Genomic DNA, 25,005 nt, shown 5'->3' with positions numbered 1-25,005 from the left:
CTAATTCTTTCTGCAACTTATCAAAGTGTTTTATCCTAATGCCACCATTTGCAATGCAAGACCAACTCTTTTAGTTTAATAGAAAAAGTTCATCATTGCATTTTTCCTGCAATTGGGTAACTGAGTTTTGGTTGGAGCAAAATTAGGTACGTAGAATTTTGAACTTTTTATGTTCTAAAGATCTTCTATCAATTACTATAATCTCTGCAAATACGAAATGTATATTCCTTACTGTTTGATTCACATACAACCATGTTGTGTATAAGCTTTTATAATGACTTGTCGATGTTGTTTGAGCTCCTATGTTTTCTATTACAGAGAGGCACTAAACAAACATATTAGAGTTGTTCCATATATACATTGCAACTAAAAGACCCAACAGGTAACATTATATTTAAGTATATTTACTTCTCAATTTGGATTATGTCTTCCACACTACTATAAAACTTTTAGCATTTATCAGAGTTTCTAAAGTTATGTTCTTGCTTTCGATTTCCAAAATTACATAAATGACTCTTCCATCACTTCGGTTCTCTAATTTCACAATCAATTCCTCTACAAAATATAGTCGTTTCACCCAAGGTAAGCAACCTTAAACTAAGCCTCTCCTCTACAAGTTAGCATATTCAATTTCTCTCCATCTTTCATCTACAATTTTTGTATACAATTTATTGCAAGCAATTACTCACTTCGTTTCGTTGCTTCCCCCCTAGAGGATTCATTCTTCAGGAAACTAGTTCACTGTCTATAAGCCTTTCACAGTTTCCTATACACTTTCTTGTAAACAATTACACATCAAATAGTTCACTCTTAATAAGAGTTTCCACATATATTCGACGACTTCCTGTAACAGATTTATACAATATAATTAAAATCATCCCCTACAATAGTGTTTCCAAATTATATTCGCAAATTTTGTTCGCATATAATGTTCAGTTTCTTGTTCAGTTTCTTATCTGCTGCTACATTCACTTGCCAAATTATTAGTGTTCTTCGGCCATTCCACTCTCTACAGTCTTCCCAGACATTCGGGCTCGCCTATCGGCGAACCGTTGCAGGCACTACTCCTGCAACTGCTAGTTTTAATTAACTATTATGTTGTGTCCAACATGATGGATACAATTTATCTTATTTTAATTATCATATATAATAATAAATATAATTATATTATTTATAATATATTTATTAATTATTAAAATATCTATCACCATGCCTCTAATTTAATGTAGATTAATTATACTTATTATATGTATTTATTTTTATTAGTTCTTATAAAAAAAAATTATGTATTAAAAGACAATTAGATATTTAAATTGTGTTAATCTTTCTTTCTCAAATTTTAGATGTAAAGATAGAATTTAATATAAATATTTAAAAAATTAAAAACGAGAAATATATATATAAAGCATACAGTTTTAAAAAAACATAGATTTAAATATAAATGAGTTGTAAACATTAGGTTTCCACAATCCATATAGTTGTAATTTGAGCTTCTAGATTTGACTGTGTATATCTTTTTGTCACCAACGTTTTGAATCATAGTTCTATATCCTGATGATGAATCATAGAGTACGATTCGAAACGTTGATGACAAAAAGATACACAATCAAATTTTGTAGCTCAAATTATAAACGAGTTGTATAAACATGTACATTATCTTCTATTCAAAATCTTGGCTATGACATCAAGTTGTGTGGCAAAGAAGTGGCCTTTAATGTGACCTTTTTTAACTCTTTGTTCCCGAGAAATAAAAAGCTCTCATTATTAATGAGTGAAGAATGGTCACTGTTATTGGTATTGGTTTTTATAAGAAAGTGATCATAGATTCTTTGAGACAATGTATTTTGCTTCACATATGAAAAGGTAGATGTCAAGCAATGTTTTCTAACTATATTTTGCATCAAGAAATAGATATTCTATTGTTTTACTAGGAAATCATTTTTCAACTCATTTTTTATGTTCACGGGTGAAGATTGATCAAAGAAATGGTGGTAAACTTAGTAGACAGCTGGATGAGATCAAATATCAATTTTTGTAGCTTCATGATGGAAAGATTAAATGCACCAGGCAGCTACATTAGTTCCCCAAGTTTTAAGTTTGATTTGGTCCTTTGATGGTTCAAGCTGTCTGTAACTTTGTTGTTGTTTGTTCATGTTCAAGTGTCTCATAATTATTATGTTTATAGTTGTCATGTTAGTGTGCTGATTGATTCGGCAGGGCAGACTTGTTCATGTTACTGCTTCTTTGTTGCCCATAGCTTTCATATATTGATGTTCATGTTCAAGTGTCTTATGTATTTAGATGTCATGTTTGGTTTAGCAGGGCAGACTTGTTCATATGTTTGTATGGTGAGCTGGTGGATACAGTCATTGTAATCATTCACTTTCTCTAATCTGTAGTCAGCCTTTGAACTGCTATTTAATTTTTTTATTGTATTCACATTTGCTTTGTTCAATTAAAAAAAATGAGAGATCTGTGAAACCGCATTACATACATGTATCGAAATCATCCGTATGTAAAGATTAAGAATGAACAAATAATAAAAATAAAACCGACAGATTGACGACCGCGAAAATATAACAAAAAGCAATCAACATATGTAATATTTCCTATCGTCTTGCATGTAATAAGAAGCATTATAAAGAGCAAGCCTAAATTCCAGTTCCAGACATGAAGTTCAAATAGTTTGTTAAATATCTTTTTAAATTGGGATTCTTAATCTTCCAAAATACCGGAATAACCAGTTTCCAGTTCACAGAATTACAGTGAAAGATGATGTCAACTTAAAACCAACATTAAAATAACTCAAATCACTTCCAGAATTAATTCATCTTTACAACCAACAAAGACGGCTTAATTCTGGCAGACGGTGAAGAGAATCATAGTAGGTATATAAAAACTACAATGTGATTCCTTCTCATTTAAGAACCACCTTTTATTCGGACCACTCCCGATGCCATTGCAATGCAGTGGCTATTAAAGTCATATGAAATGGTATGGGTGGAAGATTTTGAGTGGAATCTGGTAACTCACATCAGCTGAGAAAGACGTTCTGCTAAAGATGCTTTGGCAGCAGGAGAAACACCATTTTTCCCAATAACGGAGGCAAGATATGCTTCCCCAACTGCCTTGTTCTCTATAACTGCTGTAACTTTATCAGGAATTGAATCACCCTTGCTGAATGCGATCTGGCATTGCCCATGCAGTCCAACTTTTAATGTCTATATCTTTGAAAGAAACAAGAAAAACAAATTGGAAATATATCAACGAAATGGGTGTAATTACCACAAGGCCTGTAGGTGAAGAAATAAGCAGGATGGAAGAACCAGGAGGTAAATTTTGGTTCTTGAATGCTGCTTTAAATTCTTGTAGCGCATTGGCCTTGGCTTCGCCGTATGTTCCTTCAGCTTCCCAGAATGCTTGGCAATTCTCGCTCACCTTCTCTGAGAATTGAGGCCCGGTTAGTAGGGCAGTCAAGGACACCCTGATAAACTTTTGATATTGGCCTGTGTATTCCAACACTAGTTCAGATTAAGCTTTTATTTTAACCCTTTTGTAATGCAGAAATGTAGCAGTACTAGGCTTAGAGTCAATGAGACTAGTGGCTTACAGGTAACAATGTCCATGAAAAAACCCAAGTTGTTGTTTAACTCCTCGGCTGTCTTCCCTTTCCATGTGAGAGCAAGATGAGAGATGATTGACCTTTCAATGTAAATGCCAATTGCTGTAAACTTCTTGAACCTCCAACCCCCGAGCTCCTATCATTCCAAAATGCCCAATGGGTGGACTTAAAATCAAAAAATTCCCTTTATGAAAGCATTTTATCAGTGGATTGTTTTCTCATACATTGTATGGATTCAAAATTAATCGTTTATAATTTTTTTAAAGAGTGAACTATGTAAAAACCTGAAGGTTATATTACCAAGTAGCAAAATACATATATATAATTGTAAAAAGTGTTTGAAAACTTCGGTTTTCGTGTACTCCATCCTCAAGAAGAGAAAGTGGTTTAGAAAATAGCAGGGTATCATGTGTTACGTCCCCCTTTTTCCCATTTCTACAACAAGGACGTCCCCGGGATGTGGGGACGGAGCGAGGAAGTCCCCCGCCAAACCGCCACCCCCGTTAGAATGCCAACGAGATGCTAGGGACCTCGGGGCATCCCAGGTACTTCCAGGAGGGTTATCTCAAGGATGTGTAGGAATCTTTCATAGTTCACATTTAGAAACTTGGTCTTAAAGAAAAAAAAATTGATGAAAATTTTGTGAAAATGACATCTGTCTTTAATTCAGTCTTATTTTCTTCGTCATAATATATAGGTGGTCTTTAATAGTGGTTTCAGATATCTATGACTTATAATGCAAATTCTAGGTTTTAAAAGATTTATAAATTTTCAAACTTAATCAAATTTTAGTAATCAACATTCTCTTGCTCTCTCTATCTCACTTTATTTGGCTCTCACGAACTCTAAACCTATCACTCTTCCTCTATCCCCTCTATCTACCTCTCTCTATCTCACTCTCTTCTTTCTCCCCAAAGATCTAGACTTATCTCTCTACATTTCTCTCTCTCACCCCAAACCCCTACGAGGGGTGCTACCCTCAACCTCATTTTGGTGTTGCCCCCAAACCCCATCAAACTATAAGTCTAAGCAAATAATAAGCCAATAATGAATCATGACCATAAAAGTCTAAATAATGCATATCCCTTGTTGCGAATCTCTAAATATTCATAGTCAAAGCCACAATCAAGACCCCCCACTAGGGACACTGCCTCTTGACCCAAACCTCCACCCACCATTCTTATTTTTTATGCAATCATTCCATGTGTTTAATGTTTATTAGTTTAAAACTTTAAACTTCACTTAATATATCAAAGTTTCATTTTGAATTCTTATACTTATTCTTGATTTGCACTTTGCTCCCAATGTTCCAAAAGCCTGCACACCATTGTTAATGTTCAAATTTTAAATTCTCAATGCAGTCATTTTTCATATTTTTAATGTTTATTATTGTAAAATTTATACATAATGCGACAAAGTTTCATTTATATTCTTATACTTATTCCTTAGACATCTTTTCATAACTAAATTGTAAAAACTATATATATATATATATATCCTTCCTCGCCATCCTCCCCTGCTGTTCCAAACTTAGACCCTAGACCTGCCCGAAACCCATTCCCTATCCCCACATTCTCCAACCAAGAAACTTCATGGAACACTGGAAAATAGAAGAATTACAGGTACACAAATTTCTCATTAAGATAGCCCTCGCATTTGATGGGTTGGTAAATGGATGGTTAAACTTATAAAAACAATCAGGATTTTAAGCACAAACAAATGACCATGTAGCAAATGAATCAGCTTTACCAGCTCCTCCAAGTATGAGTTCCTTTGTGGAGCCCAGAGGCCGAACTGTAGCACAAAATGGGATGCCCTCCACCTCTATTCCAGAAAGTACATAAGCCAAACGATCCTCCTCTAAAAAATACTGTTAAATTGCATTCATTAGTCACAAAAAAAAATTTGGATCCAGTAAGATCATAATTGCATAATTCCCCAACATACCAATTTAGACATTCGTTGTGCAATTGAAGCTTTAGCGGCAGGATATACACCACTTTTCCCTATAATGGAGGCGAGAATCCCTTGGGCCAGGACACTGTTCTCTATCACAGCTGCAGCTTTATCAGGGATGGAACCATCTTTGGAGAATTCAATCTGCCCATAAACATCATCTCAATTCATAAAAGCCTGATCTCAAGTGATAAATTCTTATACAAAGTGCTTAAGGACCCCCTGCATGGTGACCCTATTGAAAAAAAAAAACTGAGAAGCCAAAGATGAATAAAACATACCACAAGGCCGTTAGATGAATTTGTAAATTGAATGGAAGAACCAGGTTGAAAACTCTGGTCCTTGAAAACGGCCTTAAATTTCTCAAGCGCCTGGGCTTCTTCTTCACCATATATTCCTGCAGCTTCCCATGCGGCCTTGCAGCCCTCGGATACTTTTTCAGAGTACTCACTTCCAGAAAGCGGTAAGACGAGAGTCACTCTCGTGTGTTTCTCGTAGGGGCCTGCACATTTCTCAGGCTTTATCATCTACTTTAATATCCAAAAATAACTTATCTGAGAGTGAGACCCCATACTTACAAGTAACAATCTCCATGAAGAAGTCCTCGGACTTCTCCAACTCCTCTGCCGTCTTGTTTTTCCATTTGAGAGCAAGGTGGGGAATGATGTCGTCTTCCAGATAAATGCCGATTGCTGTAAATACAACAAACTTGCCGTCTATCTCCAGCCCTCTAACACCTGTAATCATAAATCAAGCAAGCTAATATTTAACACATGATTACCTGTATTTGGGGGGCTTTAGTTAGAGTAAAGTTGGATGTGGATGTTCTCTGACACACTATAACCTTTGAGAACTGTAACAGCTACCAGCAGTGTGGATCTAAAACATGTCTGACAGGGCAGCCGTTTATGTGCTTTACCTTGAAGATAAGTTATGTGTATTTGTGTTTAATTGAGAGTTTTATCTCGTATGTCATGGTTTTTTCAACTGAAATTTCAATATCTGATAGGACCCACCAAACAAAATCTTAACATGTACTATTATAGAAAGTTAGACTAAATTCTTTTTTGTGACGATGGATCATTGAGTATGATTCTAATTGTCCATGTAAACAAAAATTTATACAATAGAATTCAGAAACTAATCAGCAATCTTAATGGACTGTGGAAATCTAATTTATTAAATTAAACTAAGTCCGTCGTAACAGCTGCTTGCACTGAAGACCTTACCCTTCAGAAATTACTATCCAGTCATCAGAATGTATCATAGTATACATAGCTGAATGCTACATAACTGAAGTTTTGACTTCGCATTGATGAAGATTGTTGTTATTCATCTGAATCAATGATACACAAATCAAACTGCAAACCATCCTCATCGATGAGAAAAATTAATTAACATCCGATTATAGATCTCATGATACATCTGATAGCTGAATACGTTTCTTTTACATAATTATTACTCTCATGATGTTCTAAAAATGAATCAATCATTTTCTTTCAACAATTTTATCTCATATTATCTATTTCCATGGCTTGTGTTGGACTTTTATTTATAGCTGAAAGTTACAACGGCATATACGATGCAATCATCCAGTGAATGTAAGAGGATAAAACGATTAACAAGCAGTTTCTTAAGCAGAGGAGAGATACCTGCTCCTCCCAGGATAAGTTGCTTGGTAGATCCAAGTGGTGCAACTACAGAAGAGAATGAAACGCCTTCAACCTCCATCCCTAATAACTACTGGCACACAGCAATAAGTTGTGAATCAATAACTGCTATGTTAAACACTTAATACAAGTTGTCCAATATAAACAAAAATAGAGAAAAACACGTCATACAAGCAAATAAATTTACCTGTTTTTAAGCTTAATCCAGAGAAACGCAGATAGACTGCTACAGTGATTGTGACTGCGATACTGATTGCGACTGCTCTTCATTTATAGACTGCTACAGTGATTGTGACTGCGATACTGATTGCGACTGCTCTTCATTTATAATCAAGGTCAACACGTGAAAAGAAGACTATTGGTTTAAATTACAGCTCAACTACCAATCACGTGTATGTACTACTCGTAACGGGGAGTCTACCAAGAATGGACATTTGACCAGCAGCATCTTTTCCAATTTAGGAACTAAGAACATTCCGTAATAAAATTAATAAATATTATACTTTCCAATTAATAGCCACCAAATTTTGAAAGGCGTCCCGTCAGGTAGGTTGTTTGATTAGAGGAAGAGCATCAATAGTGGATCGCGTTCTTATCATAGTGTATTTTTTTGTGCTTTGTGCACTCAACTCTCAATTACTAATTTTAAAGGAGTCAAAAAAATGATAATAAAAAATTCATTAATAAGTTTTACATTTTAAAGGAGTCAAAAAAATGATAATAAAAATTCATTAATAAGTTTCATAATTGACTCATTTGTGCACCACTACTGTGAGATTTGTCTACAAGTATTGGCAATTTTGAGTGGACGGTTATTGAAACATCTTGAAGTAGGTATCGGGTGACACTATGAAATGTGTACTTAACTGATCCCACAACATGCATCATTACTACCCAAAAGCCATAACAATAGCTATAAGTAGTTAAGTTGCATATAGGGACAACAACAACAAACAAACAAACAAACAAACAAACAAATTGTTGAAATTTGATGTACCATTTAGGATCTATGGGTGTGCGAAGTTAGCTACAACCAATATTGGTATACTTCCCTAGATTGATTAAAAAATAAATATTGTGTCGTTCCAATTCTATATAAACATCTAGAAGGAATGTTTTGGTCATGGCACAACTTCAGCTAATTCAAGATAAGGCTTATAAGCTTTGAAACAACAGCAAGATAGATCTATGTAAGGTGTTCAAACTGAATTAGTAATGTCTTGATTTTTATGTATGTCGTTTGTTGACATTTGTAATATTGTTATTACTTTTGTTTACTATGATTGGTGTTGTCATGTTCATTTGAAGGTCTATTGTAATCCATGTGTAATTTTACTTGCTTTGAATCCATATATTAAAAAAAAAATTAAAAAAATTACGTTTTCTAAATAAACAATAATAGAAGTCTTTGTAATTATTTTTAAAATAAAATTGAAAAATTTTATGAGGTGAATATTTTTGTGATATTATTAGAAAGATTGTGTGATTTTTAGTTGTTACTAAAGATATTTATAAGACAATTATCTTTTTATTGATAGTGGTGGTAGTAATAATGATTTAATGCACACATGAATCACTTTTTTATAAAATAGTTCATAATTTCAAATTTGTTATTTATAAATATTTGTATCATTAATTCAAATACTTCTTCAAACTCTATTTATAAATAATATTTGAAAAAACTACAAAATTTTAAATATTGAAATTTTAAAATATAATTAAATTATATTTTGAAACATGTTTTTATTTATGATATTGCTATCAAGATTCAACTGTGTAGTTTTTCACTCAAACTCAACGACTCATGTTTCATGATTCACAAGAATCCATCTCTCATGAGAATAAATGGTCCACTTAACACTCATTGCATATAGGTGATGCTCACAGTGGTGAAGCATTGGGCCTTCCCAAGAGGTCACCCATCCTAGTACAACTCCAACTTAAGCGCACTTAACCATGGAGTTTCCTCCAAGGTTAAACCCACTTTTCTTGCAACCCCATGTTTTATTCATTCAATAAATTTAAAAAATATATATTTTACAATATTTTTTAATCATACATATATATATAACATGGATATCCAATTTGAATACCATTGATTAAAATTTATAGTTAATTTTAAAAATTACAAAATATGTACAAAGTTACCCCATTCTCATTGTATATTATCTATTGATCTTAGTTTTCATCGTGTCCTTGTCCATTACGGTTTACACTAGTCTAGGTAGGAGCTTCTATTTAAATTTTATTTGGCTAATTGATCAATAGTTGATAGATTTTAAAAATATATTTTAAATTTAAAGATATATAGATACAGTATCTAATTATTTAAGTTTTCAAAACATTAGCTTTAATTCTAATAAAAGATCAAATATATATGTAATTTAGAAAACTATGTCTACAAATTTTTCACTTATATTTTAGATCTAAGATGACTAAATCAATATTTATCCACTAACATATACATCATATTTGTACTTTAACAATAGAAACCAATAAAATCTAAATCTAAGCATTAACAAATAATACAATTTATTAATTTCTAAATATATATTAGATATTGATACAAAATCCAAATAAATATATAGACATGTATATATTTATTAGATATTTATTAATTTATAAATATATATATATAGACATATATATATTTATGTACATATGAATGACATATGTCTATCTGCTTATATGTAATTATATATGTGTATATGTATATTTTTAAATCTATATACATATACACAAATGTATATAACCATATAGTTTCTTTACAATGAAAACACAAAATTATTTGTAAATTGTGTTTGTAACCACATCAATGATAAAAATGTAGGGAATAGAAACCCTAAAACTAGCCAAGTGCACAAAAAATCCCTCACAGTAGGAAAGTTTTTAACTGCACTTAATGCAGGCTCTTCGAGCAACCGCCAAAGTCGTCAATACAAAATGTGGTAGATGATATACAACCTCATCGTCACGTTCCTCTCCTAAAAAAGCATCAAATGACATGATTGTTTGAAACCCTAGTTCAAGGATCACAAATAGCCCACAACAGAGGCATATAGAAAATGTTTGAAACCCTATAGATGCTCTAGAGCTGACAAAGAAACCCTAAAATAGCAGAGTTCCTAAAACCCATACAAATATATAACCATATAGTTTCTTTGCAATGAAAACCCAAAATTATTTACACGGAACATCCCTCATGCAGCAGGCAAGGTTTTAACCACACTTAGAGCAAGCTCTTTGCACGATCATCGAAGCCATCAATACAAGGCATCTTAGTTGATATACAACCACACCACCATGTTCCTCTCCAAAAAATAAGCAGACGACATGGTTGTCTAAAACCATAATTCAAGGAACAAAAATAACCCACAATAGATGCATATAGTGAAATTCCAAAGCCCTAAAGATGCTACGGAGTTGAAAAAGAAGCCCTTAAATAGCAAAGCGCTTGAAATATAATTTTATTCACTTCGAAAACAATACACAACAAAGACTAAATTTTGAACTAACTACAAGAGATAAACTAAAAAAGGTACCTGATTTCAATAGGTGGAATCAATTACCTCGCCTCTACAGAAACAAGTGTTTAATTCAAACAAACCCAAGAATGACCGTTTCAACAAAACCCACGAAAAAGCCTCAAGAAGCCCAGACACCATGAAAACATAGAAGTATCCAGACAATGAAAACCCAAAATTAATTGTGAACTATGAATGAATGCAGAGAATGTAAACCCAAAATTAATGATAGTATGACATTCGAAATTATAGAAAATACAAACACGTTGCCCAAGTACACGAAACATCCCTCACAGCAGCCAAGTTTTTAATCCCATATAATGCAATCTCCGTTAGGACCTGGAGGCAACTGAGAGGGGGGGTGAATCAGTTGTCTATTAATTTCAACCCAAATATAACTTAATCAAACTTGATGCATAATATCGGTAAACCAAACATAATGTCGATTAACAGTTTAACAGTTAATAGCGATATCGGTAAAGTTTAATGCATGAAATAGAAAGACAAATAACATCCACAACACATAACACAGATATTTGTACATGGAAACCCTATAAGGGGAAAAACCACGGTGGGAAACCTTACCCGCAATCAGATGATACTACTGTAGATAGTATGTGTGTACAAATGGGGTCTGCACATGTAGAAAGGCCAACTGCCTAGAGCTCACTGCTCAATCACAAAATGAGAGTCACACTAACTACAATTGAATGGTTAACTCCAATGATAATGTACTGCTCAAAATAGCATCTTCATATGCTGGATTCAGTACCGGTTAAGCTCGGATTGTCTTCTTCATACCTTCCTTGAATCTTCAAATGATATATGCATGTATAGCTCTTCTTATATTCACATATACCTTATTACAATCCTTTTCCACACCTTCTACATAATCTCACAAATGAGATCTTACATATATACCAAAACCTAAGACCAAATGTGTAGGTCGGCTCACTAAGAATATTACAATTAAATCAATTGCAAATGAATCAATATGTGATGCATCATGTTGGCTTAATGCATTTATAATAATAACCAATCAATAAATCATCTCCATAATGTGGCGTGCTTGATCTGGAATAGATAACGCTTGTCGGTCCATAACCTAGACCAATTTGTCGGTAACAGTGATTAGACCAATAACCAAATCATCAAAACCAAGTGTCCAAACCATGTCTTCAACATAACCAAGTAATCTCCAGATGATAACAAGTCATCCTCAGTGCCGGTGAACAATATAACGTGCCGGTGAACCAAACATCGGTGACTATGCATAAGTCACTGAACATGTCGGTGAACATAACCAAAAGATCTCCAGTGTTGATGAGTGTTGACAAGTGTTGACGTCAATGACAAAACCAATGCAACACATCCATGATACTAACAAGCTCCTCGCATGATCGACAAAGCCATCAATATAGGACGTGGTGGGTGATATACGACCTCACCGCCATATTCCTCTCAAAAAAAGAAGAATACAACACGTGGTTGTAGTCGTCTTGTCATCAGGTATCGAGTAGACAACGTGGCGGAATATATCTACTCATCGCCCCAGAAAGAAGGACTCACTAGAAACATGTCGAAAAATGCACCTCGCCGAAAGGTTGACACTTTGGCAAGCAAAAGCCCACACTAAGAGCCTATCAGCTAATTAAACATGAACCGTCAAAATTATTTCTAGCATATTGCACCCATCTTCGATGCAAAAATAATAATTAAAATAAGTAAAATATAATTAGTAAAAAAATTGTTATTATTTGGAGTTATCATATGTAGATTTGAAATTTTTGTATCTACTTTTTTATACAATTATAGTGTATTGTATATTATATAAATATTAGATACAAGAAAAAAAATTGAATAAAGTATTAAAAAACAATCAAAACTTTAAAATGATTAATTGTTCGATAAACAATACATAAAGTGGGTAAGTATTTATTAAATTATATAGTATAATATTTTTTTAAAATTGTATATTTAATTAAATAGATTTGAATGTTCAAGGAGACAACATAATGTTAAAGTCAACATGTGCATTATTATGATGTATAGCTCAGCCGAACCTCCCTCCATATTTAATTCTCTTGGAAGGGCTTGTTTTACCGAGACTAGTGGGATCCCAGTTGTAGCTACATCTGATTCCTTATGCCATGATCCATCTTCCTTCACTTGACCAATCAATGTTTATTCCTTTCCCTCTACATGCAGAGATAGCCATTTGTCCCTACCCAGGTACCTTATAAATCTCGTTTGGTCAATAAGTTGGAAATATTCCTTTTCCATGCCGCTTTTTGGGGATGGCCCCGTCTACATAAAGTGAGCATGTTACGTCTAGAATCGATATGCATGCAAAGGTCCCCATAGAATTGTAGGGCTATGGGAGGGAGGGATACGTTCCATCCCCATTAATAAGAATCTACCTCCTTGTGCATGCATGCAAAGCGAGGCTTCAATGGCCCCTACCCCTACCCCTACCCCCTACTATTGAAAGGGTGGGCCTTGACACTCAAGATCTCCTCCAGTTCAAGTTATTAATTGAGCTTACAAAAATTTTAGATAAAATAAACAATAATTTAATTTTTCTAATGACTATTCCCAACATGAACCTATAGAGAAAAAGATAAATTACATTTTTTATTATTAAATTAGAATAATAATTATAATACATTAATTATATATAAATTAAATATATTTCAATAATTAATACTTATTATTAGGCAATTTTTCACTGAAGAAAGTTTAAATGATGGAGATCATGCGAGGAGCAGGGGAGGCTAGGGTTGAGGGGGAAGAAGCAGGGGAGGAAGATGATGGTGATCTGGATGGTGAGTGGAGAATTGTTGATCAGATCGTGTCTTTGTCGTTCTCTTTTCTTCACTATTTCAGTTGTCATGTGCATGTGAGGTTGGAGTAGGATCTTTGGCTCTTTTGTTCAAGCTATAAAGGTGTGGGGAGAGGGAGCGAGAGGTGCGAGGGCCTTTGTAGGCAGTAGTTTTGGCGACAAAGACACTAGTACATTTGGGGCTCATTTCCGACGGTCAATCGTCGAAATTTTTACTATTTTTCATCTGACTGCTGACAAACGAAGTCGTCGAAAACTCATCGTCAAACATTCTGACGGTGCTAGATAACGTCGGAAGTTCGACGACACCCTGAACTCTTTCGACGTTGGCCATGACCGCTCATCTGGCGAGAGAATGTCATCGGGCATAGAGCATCCTCGTCGGATAGATGTCATAATTTTGACGCCTACCAGGAATTATGCACCAACGAGGATGTTGTTTGTCTGACGGTTTGGCCGTTGGTGCAAATTTAGGAGGATGTCGGAATTACGACGAGGATTTAAGGAATTACAACGAGCATCTGACATGAGAGTGTCGCTAGACATACAACATCCTCGCTGGATGTTTCGTCGATTGGCATCGGAATTCCAACGCCTACCAAGAACTATGCACCGACGAGGATGTTGTTTGTCCGACCGCTTGGTCGTCGGTACAAATTTAGGAGGGTGTTGGAATTCCGATGAGAATTTAATTTTTTTTTTAACATAATAATGCGCATGCCAATTATTTTTCATTGGGATGAGGATCAATCATGCATTCAAGGTTGGTTGGGGTCTAGTTGCAAGAGCTAGATAACCTAGATTATATGTCAACTATTACATTAAACAAAACTATAAAACACTACAAAAAGCTAGCTTAAATAGCTATGACAAAATAAAACATAAAAGCTTACACCCATGAAAACTATGTGTCATCTAAACTTCGTATTGATGATTTTGACCACGATTAAAGTTTGAACGTGACTTTATGTGGGACCACTACTTCAATCAAAGGAGTTTTGTCCTCTAATGTGATACTTATGGTCTTTTCATCCCTCAACCTCCATAGTTTTCTAGGATTTTATCCTTAGATTTGGATGCTTGAACAACAAGTGCTCATAGTCATTTCTAGTTTGGATTTGTGTTGGTTTGTTTGAAGATGCCCTCTTCTATCTATCTTTACAATCTTTAGATGACTAGAAAGATCACCAAAACAACATAGTGATCATCATCATTGGTCTAGTATATGGTAATGGCTCCCCATAACCATTGAATATGTTTTCCTTCACATCAAGTTGACAATGGCATCCTCCTATGTAAAAATATTCTTGGAAGGTGTGGATGAGGGTCCTTTGCAATATGCAATTCTCCAAGTATGGAAATCAACTACTATATTAATGGTGCTTGTTGGTTCCCTTTTAGCATGTCCTACTAGATGGACCCAAGTAGTTCAATTTCAAGTATACTAGGATAAATTTCAATTCCATTTGGAATCCCACATGAAGCCACATTGATATTTTATCCATTAATGGTATTCATAATGCCAAGGGTGGTAGGTGGAGAGAGGTAATAAAAAATGATAGGAATGCGGTTTGAAGGTAGGGGTTGGCAAAAGGGATGATAGCATGTACAACTCTAAAGTTCCAATGAAGAGATGAGTGAAAGAAAGTAATGGTTGGGAGGTGTGGTAGGAGAAGGTTAAATACCTTGATGGGGATAGAGAGAGAAGTAAAATTGAGAAGGGAGTCATTTTGGGAAGGTTAACTTTGTCACTCTAATTTCTTACACAAACTCATGAGATTTACTATGCTTTCATACTTTGACCTTTAGGGGACGTTGGGCGTAGAGAAACCTTGTCGGATGGATGTCAAAATTCTAACACCTACAAGGAACTTGCACCAATGAGGATTACGACGAGGTCCCACAATAGAGTGTCGTTGGACATACAACATCCTCGTCAGGTGTTTCGTCGATTAGGAGTAAATATTCTTACAAAGTCTATATGCTCAAAGAATGACTCAATAGCCTTGATTGTTCTAGGAATAGGGATTCTATCAATGGCAGCAACTCTTTCTGGATCAATCCTGACTCCATATTTTGAGACTATATGTCCCAATAGTTTCCCTTTTGTTACACCAAAATGACACTTTTTGGGGTTTAGAGAAATACCATATTCTAAAGCTTTCATGAATATCTTCTCAAGGTGCCCATAATGATCTTCAGATTTCTTTGAGTATGCAGTTAGATCATCTTGATATACCATCATAATCACATTGATTAATTGTGCAAATGCTACATCCATAGTTCTTTGGAAAGTAGCCCCTGCATTTGTCAAACCAAAAGGCATTCTAGTGTATACATATGTGCCCCATGGGGTGGTAAATGCAGTTTTAAATTGCTCTGATTACTTTACCTTTACCTAATTGTAACCAGAAAAGCCATCCATCATTAATAATAGCTCACACCCTGTTACCTTTTGCAACAGTGCATCCATGTTCGGTAATGGGTAATTATCTTTCAAGGAGGCTATGTTTAAATTTCTGAAATCAACACATAGCCTTATGTCACCATTGTTTTTGTGTACTGGCACGATATTTGATACCCATGTTGAGTAACTTACTGGCTTGATTACCCCTACTTCCTTCATCTTTAATATTTCTTCATGCATTTTGGGCAACAAGGTAGGATAGATAGGTCTTTGATTTTGTCTAAAGGGTTTTGCTCCAGGCTTCAGTGGTATCTCATGTTGAAATAAGTCCTTCCAAATATTCTCTTTTGCCTCTTATCACACCATTGTTGCGGTGATGTTACAGAAGAATGATGAGGGTCATGAGCAGCCTATTGTGTTCTTCAGCAAAGCCCTGCAGGAGGCTGAATTAAAATATGATATCAATGAAAAACAAGCTTATGCATTGGTTAAAGCAGTAAAGACTTTCAGATCATATTTAGTAGGGGCAGAAGTAGTAGCATATGTCCCTGATGCAACAGTAAAAGACATATTCAGACAATCAGAGACAACTGGTAGGAGATGTAGATGGATAAAATAGGTACAAGAGTTCAATATAAGCATCCAAATAACTAATTTGGTAAGAGGACAGGGGTTGGCCAAATTGATGGTTGAATCAAATCTAGAAGCTACCCAAGTTAATAATGTTAATCTAGAAGATGCATTTATGAGCATAGAACAGGCCCCTTGGTACTCAAACATTGTCTATTACTTGAAGCACATGTAATGTCCTGAGGGTCTAAATGAAAATCAGAAAAGATCACTTAAATTGCAAGCGATCAAGTATGTTTTGAGGAACGGGGACTTGTATTGGAAAAATATAGATGGTGTCATGTTACTTTGTCTAGATCAGCATCAATCATAGGTGGTACTAAAAGAGATGCACGATGGAGTGTGCGGAGGGTATTTTTCAGCAAAAGTTGTTGTCCATAAGATCCTAAAGGCTGGTTATTATTGGCCTAGTATTTTTAAGGACACATATGTGTATGTAAGGAAGTGTGAAGCCTTCCAGAAGTTCTCAGGGAAATTAAAATACCAAGGAGCCTTGCTAGTAAGACCTATACATGTTGAAGAACCCTTTCAGCAATGGGAGCTTGACTTCATAGGAGAGATTGTTGATAAGTCAAGTGGAGTTCACAGATGGATCTTGGTAGCCACTGATTATTTTACTAAATGGGTAGAGGCCATCCATACTAAACAAGTAGCCAACAAGGTGGTAATCAAGTTCTTGATTGAAAACATACTAACAAGATTCGATGTCCCTACTAAGATCATAACAGATAATGGCATGTGTTTCAGATTTGTTGAGTTTAACGAGTTTTGCAGCAATTATGGTATTGAAGTCTCTTATGCTTCACCATACCACCCCCAAGGAAATGGTCAAGCTGAATCGAGTAACAAGAACATTCTAAAAATCATAAGGAGGATGCTTGACAATAACAAAAGGGCTTGGGATTCCAAATTCAACCTATCCTTTTGGGCAAACAGAGTTACGACCAAAAAGTCCATGGGAAAATCCCTGTTTGAAATAGTATACGGGAAATGTGTTGTACTTCCATGGGAAAACTTACTACCTGTCTACAAATTTGTAAATGAAGAAGATCTTTTGGATCCAATGGAAGAGAGGTTTGTATAGTTGGCAGAATTAGACGAGGTAAGGAGAGAAGCACAAGAGCATAACCTTAAAACACAAGCACAGATGAAATTTTTACATGATAAAAGAGAAAAGGATAGGAAATTCCACGAAAAGGAATGGGTTCTTATGTGGAATGCTAGGCATCAAGACAAAGGAAAGCATGGGAAATTTGAAGCATTGTTGGTGGGACCATGCATTGTCACAGGCAAGGGAGGTGAAAACTCATACTGCTTACAAAACACATCAGGAGAACAACAAGAATTGCCAGTGCATGGACAATTATTGAAACACTTCTTTTCCTATAAAGGGAAGATATTATACATGCACAGTAGGTTAGGACTCATCTCGTTCCCCGTCTGTATATACCCAACCCCATCCTCAAATAAATACATATAGAATATGAATTTGTCTTCTCTCCCAGAGATACATCTGGATTCTTGCAGGTCTTCTATTGAACACCTCATACTTAGACAGAGACATTATTGATACCCTAAAAAATCTATGTAGTAGCTGCTAATTATCCTAATATATCTGTCGTCGCCAAGATTTTGACATGAGAAGAGGTTTAAACTACTTCCTCTTATTCAGTATAAAATCTCACATAATGAAACCAAAGTGTCGTAGGATCATCCCTAATGAAACCAGAAAGGGACCAGTAAAAAACATCCTTCACCAATTACTATTTCATGTATATCGAGATAGCTAACCGATCTAGTAATGCCAGTATTGAAGGAGGTAATCGAATTAGCTATACCGAGCATCGATATTGAAAAGCTTGTCAGAATAACTAACAAGGGCGGAATATGAACATTTCGCAATAGCGATGAGGTGAAGTTGTCCTGATGAAGAAAGTATAAGTGTAAGTGTCATTTGAGCTTATTGGGATAACCTGTGAAGTCAGAATAACATATTAGAGACATTCTGACCAGTGAGAAGTATCTCAATGACATGTAAACAAGGTTGTATCAGGGAAACTATCTCCACTATACACTTGCAGTTAGAAGATGGATATCGGTGGAATCTATGGCGATACAGAGAATGATACCCTTATCGACGAACCTAATAAAAATCGGAGTAATAGGATCATCAAAAGACCGATAGAACATCCTATCTTGATAATGAATATATCTAATAACATCGGAATAAGACACTCTGATAATGCATCCTCTTCTAAGTATCTATATCGATATAACTTATAAAGACGGGATAGCACCTTTTTTCTTCATCGATGGTAAAGGTAATTCTGATAAAGCACTACTTAACAAGTATTTGAGATAACTTACATAAGAAGAATAGCACATAAAAGTCACTCCGGTCAATGAAGTTATCCTGATGCTTTACAAATGAAACAGCATCGGGAAAGTTATCCTGATCTGACATTCACAAAACAAACAACCCGATAGAAGACAGGAGAAGGATAAAACCCTTATCTGGATAACTTGTAGTGTCGGTAAAATGAACTTTGGGTATGTTGACAGTTAAAACAATGCCAATGGACACCGACCGAGACATTTTAGGTGTGGACAAATAAAAAATAAAACAAATTGAAGATTACTTGTCAGGATAGCTCAAGCCGAAATGACACAAGAGGCAAACGGTTACTAATATAACCATATTTATCTATGGTGACTAATTTGTCAGAAAAGCACCAAATTTGGAGCAGTGATGGAAGGAGTTAAGCCAATGTCCTACATCATCAGAAAATTCAAATTTCAAAAAGATGGCACATTGATTCATAGAGTTAAGGCACATTTATTGTTGCACGAAAGATGCTTTTTGAGAAGCCTATTCAGGAGAATGTTGCATTCAGAATTACAGAGACTTTGAAATGATATTGAGGTAGGTTGAAGGCACATTGGACAGTGATTAGTAAGTTCTCTGATCGATTCTGTTATTGTTTTGAATAGTCTATTAAATTGCCTGTGAAATGGAAAACCCTAGTGGTGCTGCAAAGAGACGGAGAGGGGAAACAAGAAAGGGTGAGGGAAAGAAACAAAAAATAGGTGAGACAAGTCCTAAAACTAAGGATGACGATAGAAAACTAAATCAGGATTTGCTAGATCAACTACCAGGTTCCACCCCAAAGCCTAAGAGATCTACAGAGTGGAAATTAGAGGATAATTATATTGATGTAGGAGACGTGTACACAACCATCAAGGGATATGAATTGTTTTGTTTCACTATCACAGATGAGAGAAACCGGAACCCATATGCAATCCATGCCAGTTAGGTCTAGGAAAACTTGTAGTCCCAAATGTCTTTGTTAATATTGATCTCCTAGAATTGTTAGCACTAAATTTTAATCCAAACAAAAGAGAAATATGTGACTGAGATGGAAATCCTTGTTTCTTCGTGTCATGAGAAGAAGTTTATGAGGTTTTTGATTTGCCTGGAGTTTATGACCATCCCATCATTCTTGAAAAATTGTTGGAGGAATACAAAAGATTGGATACCTTAGAAAATGAAGTACCACAAGAAATGGCTCTGATGACTCCTGAAAAGGGGAGGAAGCTTCTAAAGGATGTCGGTGTTTTGATTTTTCCTGGGTGGGATATGAATTCAGCCCTGATCTTTGACATTTTTCTCCATGATATTGGTGCCAAGTACAAATTATCTTCTGAGTGTGTGACCCAAGTGTATATGGGATCACTATACAACCCTGACAAGCATTTCATGCAAATATGGTCACTATATCCTCCGAGCAAAAATCCTATGGTTATTGATACTCAGAAGGCCTTCAGTCACATTATGACCTTACAGGTTGGAGAGGCAGACCCCATGATGATAGCAGGTTTAGGGGTAAACATGGCCAATCTGAACAAAGTGCAGATTCAATTCTTGGTGAAAGAAAACCAATCAAATAAGCTTGAAAGTGTAAAAATGAGAACAGAGGTTGATCAACTTAGAGAAATGACGAAACAGGGGGATCCACAAAGATTATTAATATAGGGTGAATCTTCCCAACCCCAAACCAAGGTTGATCAATTGAAGGAAGAAAACTATCAACTATGGGCCCAATTGAAGACAACAAAAAAGTAAAACCATGTCAACCCTAATTCAAAAAAGATTCACTAATATGATGACATGGATGGATAAATACTAGGATACATACAACAAGAACCACAGTGTCATAGAAGAACATGAGCGGTTGGATAAGCATCTACATGAGAAAATCCTGGAACTACAAAATAGGAATGAGAGACAACCTAGTGATATACAGAACTGTGAATATTTGATTAAGGTTCACAAAAAATACCTAGAGGAGTTGAGAGAAGAAGGAGCAACCTTCCTCGAAGGAAAAAAGGACAGTATTCCTTCATTGCTCAGCAATAATGGAGAACAAAAGGAAAAGGTGGGCTAGACCTATGACTGCCAGCATATACTCTGGAGTGCACTGAAAGCAGCATAAGACCAGGATGTTGAAAAGGTGGCGGACTTCATAGAGAGCATGGTTTTGATGGAAGTAGAAGCCCAAGACACCATCCATGATTGTGATACCAGATGCAATGAGAAGTATCTAGAATATCTAACTACTGTGCATTTGTGTTTAACTAAGTGATTAGTTATTAGTTCTCTTTTGTTTTCAAAAGACTTGGATCAAAAGGCATGACTTTTTGATATGTTATATAATATTCGATGTAATCATTTGATAGGGGAGGTTTTTGGTAGGATAAAATAGATTAAAAAAAAGTGAAGAACAGTTTTTCTTTTTGTACTGAAGAACAACACATTATTTTCAGATAAATACAAACCCAGATCCTTTATTTACAAATGGTGTTATGGATTCTTTCATTTTGTTTCTCATTGAAGCTTACACAAATGCTACTGAGGATGTCATGGGAGCCATCTTGTTATAAGATGGTAAAATAGTATGCTATTATTCAAAGGTTTTCTTTTGAACAATCAGAGACTATCTAGCTTATGATATAACTTTATGCATTAGTCTAGGCGATGAGAAAGCGTATAAAAAATAGTATGAGAAAGACTCAAATTATGGGGAATACAAATAGCAAGAAAGTAGTACTATATAGGAAACCAGAATTGAATGTGTCCAAGGCATGGTTTCTACTTTTGGAGGCACATAACTCTAATGTGGCAATTCATTTTGGTAGCGGAAAAATAGTGTTTCATTTGCAAAGTTGCATGCACTTTCAAGGATGCAAGTAGTAGCAAAATTCGTTAGAGGATGTGAGTTATGATGCACTTGCAAATCCAAGATGCATAAAAAAAGTATATACAACTAAAGAAAAAGACAATAAGTTCTTGAATGAATAGTTCAAAACACGAAGCAAAAAAGAACAAATGAATAGTTTAAACCATGAAGCAAAAAAGAAAGATAGAAGCAGTACTAATATTGTATCACTTGGTACCAATTTGAATACTTGGTTCCTCCCCCTATTACTTAAAAGATAATACTATGCTCTAGATGTCAAAGCAAATTTGGTCATGTGCATTGACCGCTACAATTTGGAATGCAAAAGAGAGAATGTACCTGACATTCCACTACAATTTTAAGAACAAAGAGATTCTATGGCATCGAGAGGTTGCAATCGTAGCCTATGATAGCCATAATCCATGTTGCAGCAATAACGAGATGTGAGGTAACAGTTATAAAATTTGGATGAACTCAAAGAGACATTTACAAATACGACCTACCCTTTATAATACCTAATTGAAAAAATGCATGCAATGCAAGTCCTTGTATCGATAATGTCTAACAGATAGTAAAAAACAAGAACAATAAATTCCATATAAAAGTGACTAGACTTAAAATGATATGGAAAATTTAAAAATGCTAAAGAAAATGTCAACTAATAAAAAAACTTACAAGGATGAGGCATATTCATAACTTTTGCAATCCCGACATGGATGTCAACACTAGAAGCAACTCATACTATTAGTGTACATACAAGACAATATGGGAGTTCTTTATACCCAGCAACTTGTGGTGTTGTTGTTCGTGTTGGCTCTATTGGACCCTGCAATTAAGATTCAATATACATTATTCAATAAGATTAACTGTGCAACATAATGAAATATTGAAAAGTGTGTTATCTTATTGAGCTTCGCTTGGTTTCGATTGAGCTTCACTTGGTTTCGAGAATAGTTTAATATTCTCTACTTAACAGGGTCAACCATGTGAAGGTGGAAGCTCATCCCCCCCCCCCTAACATCACTCTAAATTCCCTATTAACATCTAACATTCATTCATTCTTTCTACCATTAATAAAATATAAGATTCATTCATTAATATCACATAATGTTCATTAACACATAACATTGATTAGCATTAATTAATTAACATGCAACATTAATCAATATTAATTAACACATATCATTCATAACCATTCATTAGCACATAATTACATTCATTAACACATAAAAATCAGTCATTATCAAATAAGGTAGATTACAATCATTTTTTTTTGTTTTTTCATTGAAGCTATGTAAAGAAAAAGTGGAGCATCATTTTCTTCACCATTTCCCCCCTCTTCAGTTGTTCTACCCTTTGCTCATGATCTTGATGTATGCCTAGTCCTATACTGAGGACGAGGACACTGAAGCGAAGGGGGGTCCTCTGCAATAACAAAGAAATGGGTTAAATTCAAAACATTTTTAATTATTGTTACAAGTATTTTATTAATTTAAAGAACATAACCGTGGTGCTCTTTACCTGATGGGGCAACATCATTTTGTCTAGCCTCAACCTCAATATGTTGAACACCCTCTAGATCCTCTGTAGTTGAAATACTAAAGGTTACATTAATGTTGAACACCAATTGCAATTAAATTTGTTTAAAGGAATAACAGTGGTCCTCTTTACCTAATTGGGGAACATCACATTCCTGATGTTGTGTACCCAGATCATCCTCCACTTGGTCACCACCGACTACATGCTCTAAAATATTAACAAAAAAGGTTACATTAATCACTACACTAATTACAATTTAAGATTTTTAATTGTATTAATAATTACATAAATAAATTTGAATAGCAAATGAATACCTCCACTACTGGGATGCACATCCGGACCTTCATGTGCAGGTCGTGTTTCACGATCAGCAGGTTGCATTCCAATGTCATGTGCATTGTTATCATTGCTTTCTTATTTAAAATAGATATAGTCACTTTATGTTGGAACTCAACATCAATTAGATTAATTGTAAAGTGTTCAATTTGAAATAATTTTCATTTAGCTTATTTACCTGTGTGACGGATGCACCAGAATCTTGTGTTTCCCCACTCAATTCTCATAGCCATTCAGCCACAGTTGTATAGCCTTGTTGTTAGACAATTCTCTTGTCATCTTCTATAGGCACTCTATTGAATTCAGAGCCCTGCATTTTTGCTTGGTATCTTAAATTTTGCTTGCATTATTTGATCAAAAAAAATCATTTGCGATTTATAAATATTTTGATCACTGATACTTACAATTCGTGTTGCAAGTTTCATATAACCACCAGAGCTGAGTTTGTGTTGCCCTTGCTTTTCTTGTCTTGCCTTCGTTTCCTTTGACGAGTCACTTAGTCTATGAAAATTTTGAAATATGTTAGATTATATAAATATAAAGAGTAATTAATTAGTACATAATTACATTCTTAATAGTATCACATACCTTCTTTTGGCATCTGTTGGTGTATTTCCTTTTTTCCTTTCAATTCTCTCCTTGGCATCCAAAATCAAGTCCTTTCACTCCCTCTCTGGAATCATGGGGGGATGCTCGTACTTTACGTTCTTCTCTAAATGGGTCTTGTATTGGTCCCTCACATACTTTAGATATGTGTCATCTTTTTCAAGGAGCTTGGTTTTGTCGAATGTGTCATTTCCAAACAACTCAACCATACGGTTTGTCAATTCATCTTTTAACCTTTTTTCTTGGTCATTCCACCTTTTAAAGAAAAAACAAACTTGTTAGATTCATAAATGAACTAAAGCTACCTTTATTATAGTTCAAGAAATGGATCAAAGGAAAACTATTCTAGCAATTATATGAAATCAAAATAGTGGATTAGGGTTAGTTCACATATGATGTTCCACCTTTTACGTATGGTGGGCCCAAATATCTGCAATGCAATGTCATTAAGTTTTTTATAAAAAATATCATTTCCTGCAAAAAATTCATGGGATCATTAGTCCAAAACAAGTGATCAATAAGTAAATTACAATTATACTATATATAATAATAATTTTAAAGTACTTGGAACCTTCTGTATCTTTAAGGGAATCAATTCTTCGTCGTTCACCACCAATGTGGCCTGCAGCGTTCTTG

At 34.9% G+C, this 25,005-nt stretch overlaps 2 protein-coding genes across 2 annotated transcripts; both read right to left on the bottom strand.

Annotated features, from left to right (window-relative positions):
• Positions 1-3,029: 3,029 nt before the first annotated feature.
• Positions 3,030-4,800, bottom strand: LOC131063123 (chalcone--flavanone isomerase-like). Its single transcript, XM_057996888.2, has 4 exons — positions 4,762-4,800; positions 3,611-3,758; positions 3,286-3,506; positions 3,030-3,188 (listed from the first exon to the last, which is right to left on the bottom strand). The coding sequence occupies exons 1-4, from the start codon at positions 4,798-4,800 to the stop codon at positions 3,030-3,032; spliced, it is 567 nt and encodes a 188-aa protein (XP_057852871.2).
• An 80-nt stretch (positions 4,801-4,880) lies between these two features.
• Positions 4,881-7,309, bottom strand: LOC131063122 (chalcone--flavanone isomerase-like). The gene is made up of 7 exons (XM_057996887.2): positions 7,231-7,309; positions 6,157-6,315; positions 5,860-6,080; positions 5,570-5,722; positions 5,372-5,492; positions 5,130-5,222; positions 4,881-4,939 (listed from the first exon to the last, which is right to left on the bottom strand). The coding sequence occupies exons 1-7, from the start codon at positions 7,307-7,309 to the stop codon at positions 4,881-4,883; spliced, it is 885 nt and encodes a 294-aa protein (XP_057852870.2).
• Positions 7,310-25,005: the final 17,696 nt, after the last annotated feature.

Source organism: Cryptomeria japonica, chromosome 11, assembly GCF_030272615.1.
Source record: "Cryptomeria japonica chromosome 11, Sugi_1.0, whole genome shotgun sequence".
In the NCBI taxonomy this organism is placed as follows: Eukaryota; Viridiplantae; Streptophyta; class Pinopsida; order Cupressales; family Cupressaceae; genus Cryptomeria; species Cryptomeria japonica.
Note: the sequence above shows the minus strand (reverse complement) of the source record. Positions and strands in the feature narration are given on the sequence as shown.

Bases quoted from the DNA above. Each gene is read 5' to 3' on its own strand.
- LOC131063123 (XM_057996888.2), bottom strand. From the start codon at position 4,800: ATGGTGGGTGGAGGTTTGGGTCAAGAGGCAGTGTCCCTA. The intron at 3,507-3,610 runs GTAAGCCACTAG...TGGAATACACAG, and splicing joins TTTCATGGACATTGTTACCT to GCCAATATCAAAAGTTTATC. The intron at 3,189-3,285 runs GTAATTACACCC...GGGCAATGCCAG, and splicing joins CTTCACCTACAGGCCTTGTG to ATCGCATTCAGCAAGGGTGA.
- LOC131063122 (XM_057996887.2), bottom strand. From the start codon at position 7,309: ATGGAGGTTGAAGGCGTTTCATTCTCTTCTGTAGTTGCACCACTTGGA. The intron at 6,081-6,156 runs GTAAGTATGGGG...AGAAATGTGCAG, and splicing joins CTTCATGGAGATTGTTACTT to GCCCCTACGAGAAACACACG. The intron at 4,940-5,129 runs GCGAGGAAGGAT...AATGGTGTGCAG, and splicing joins TGGAACAGCAGGGGAGGATG to GCTTTTGGAACATTGGGAGC.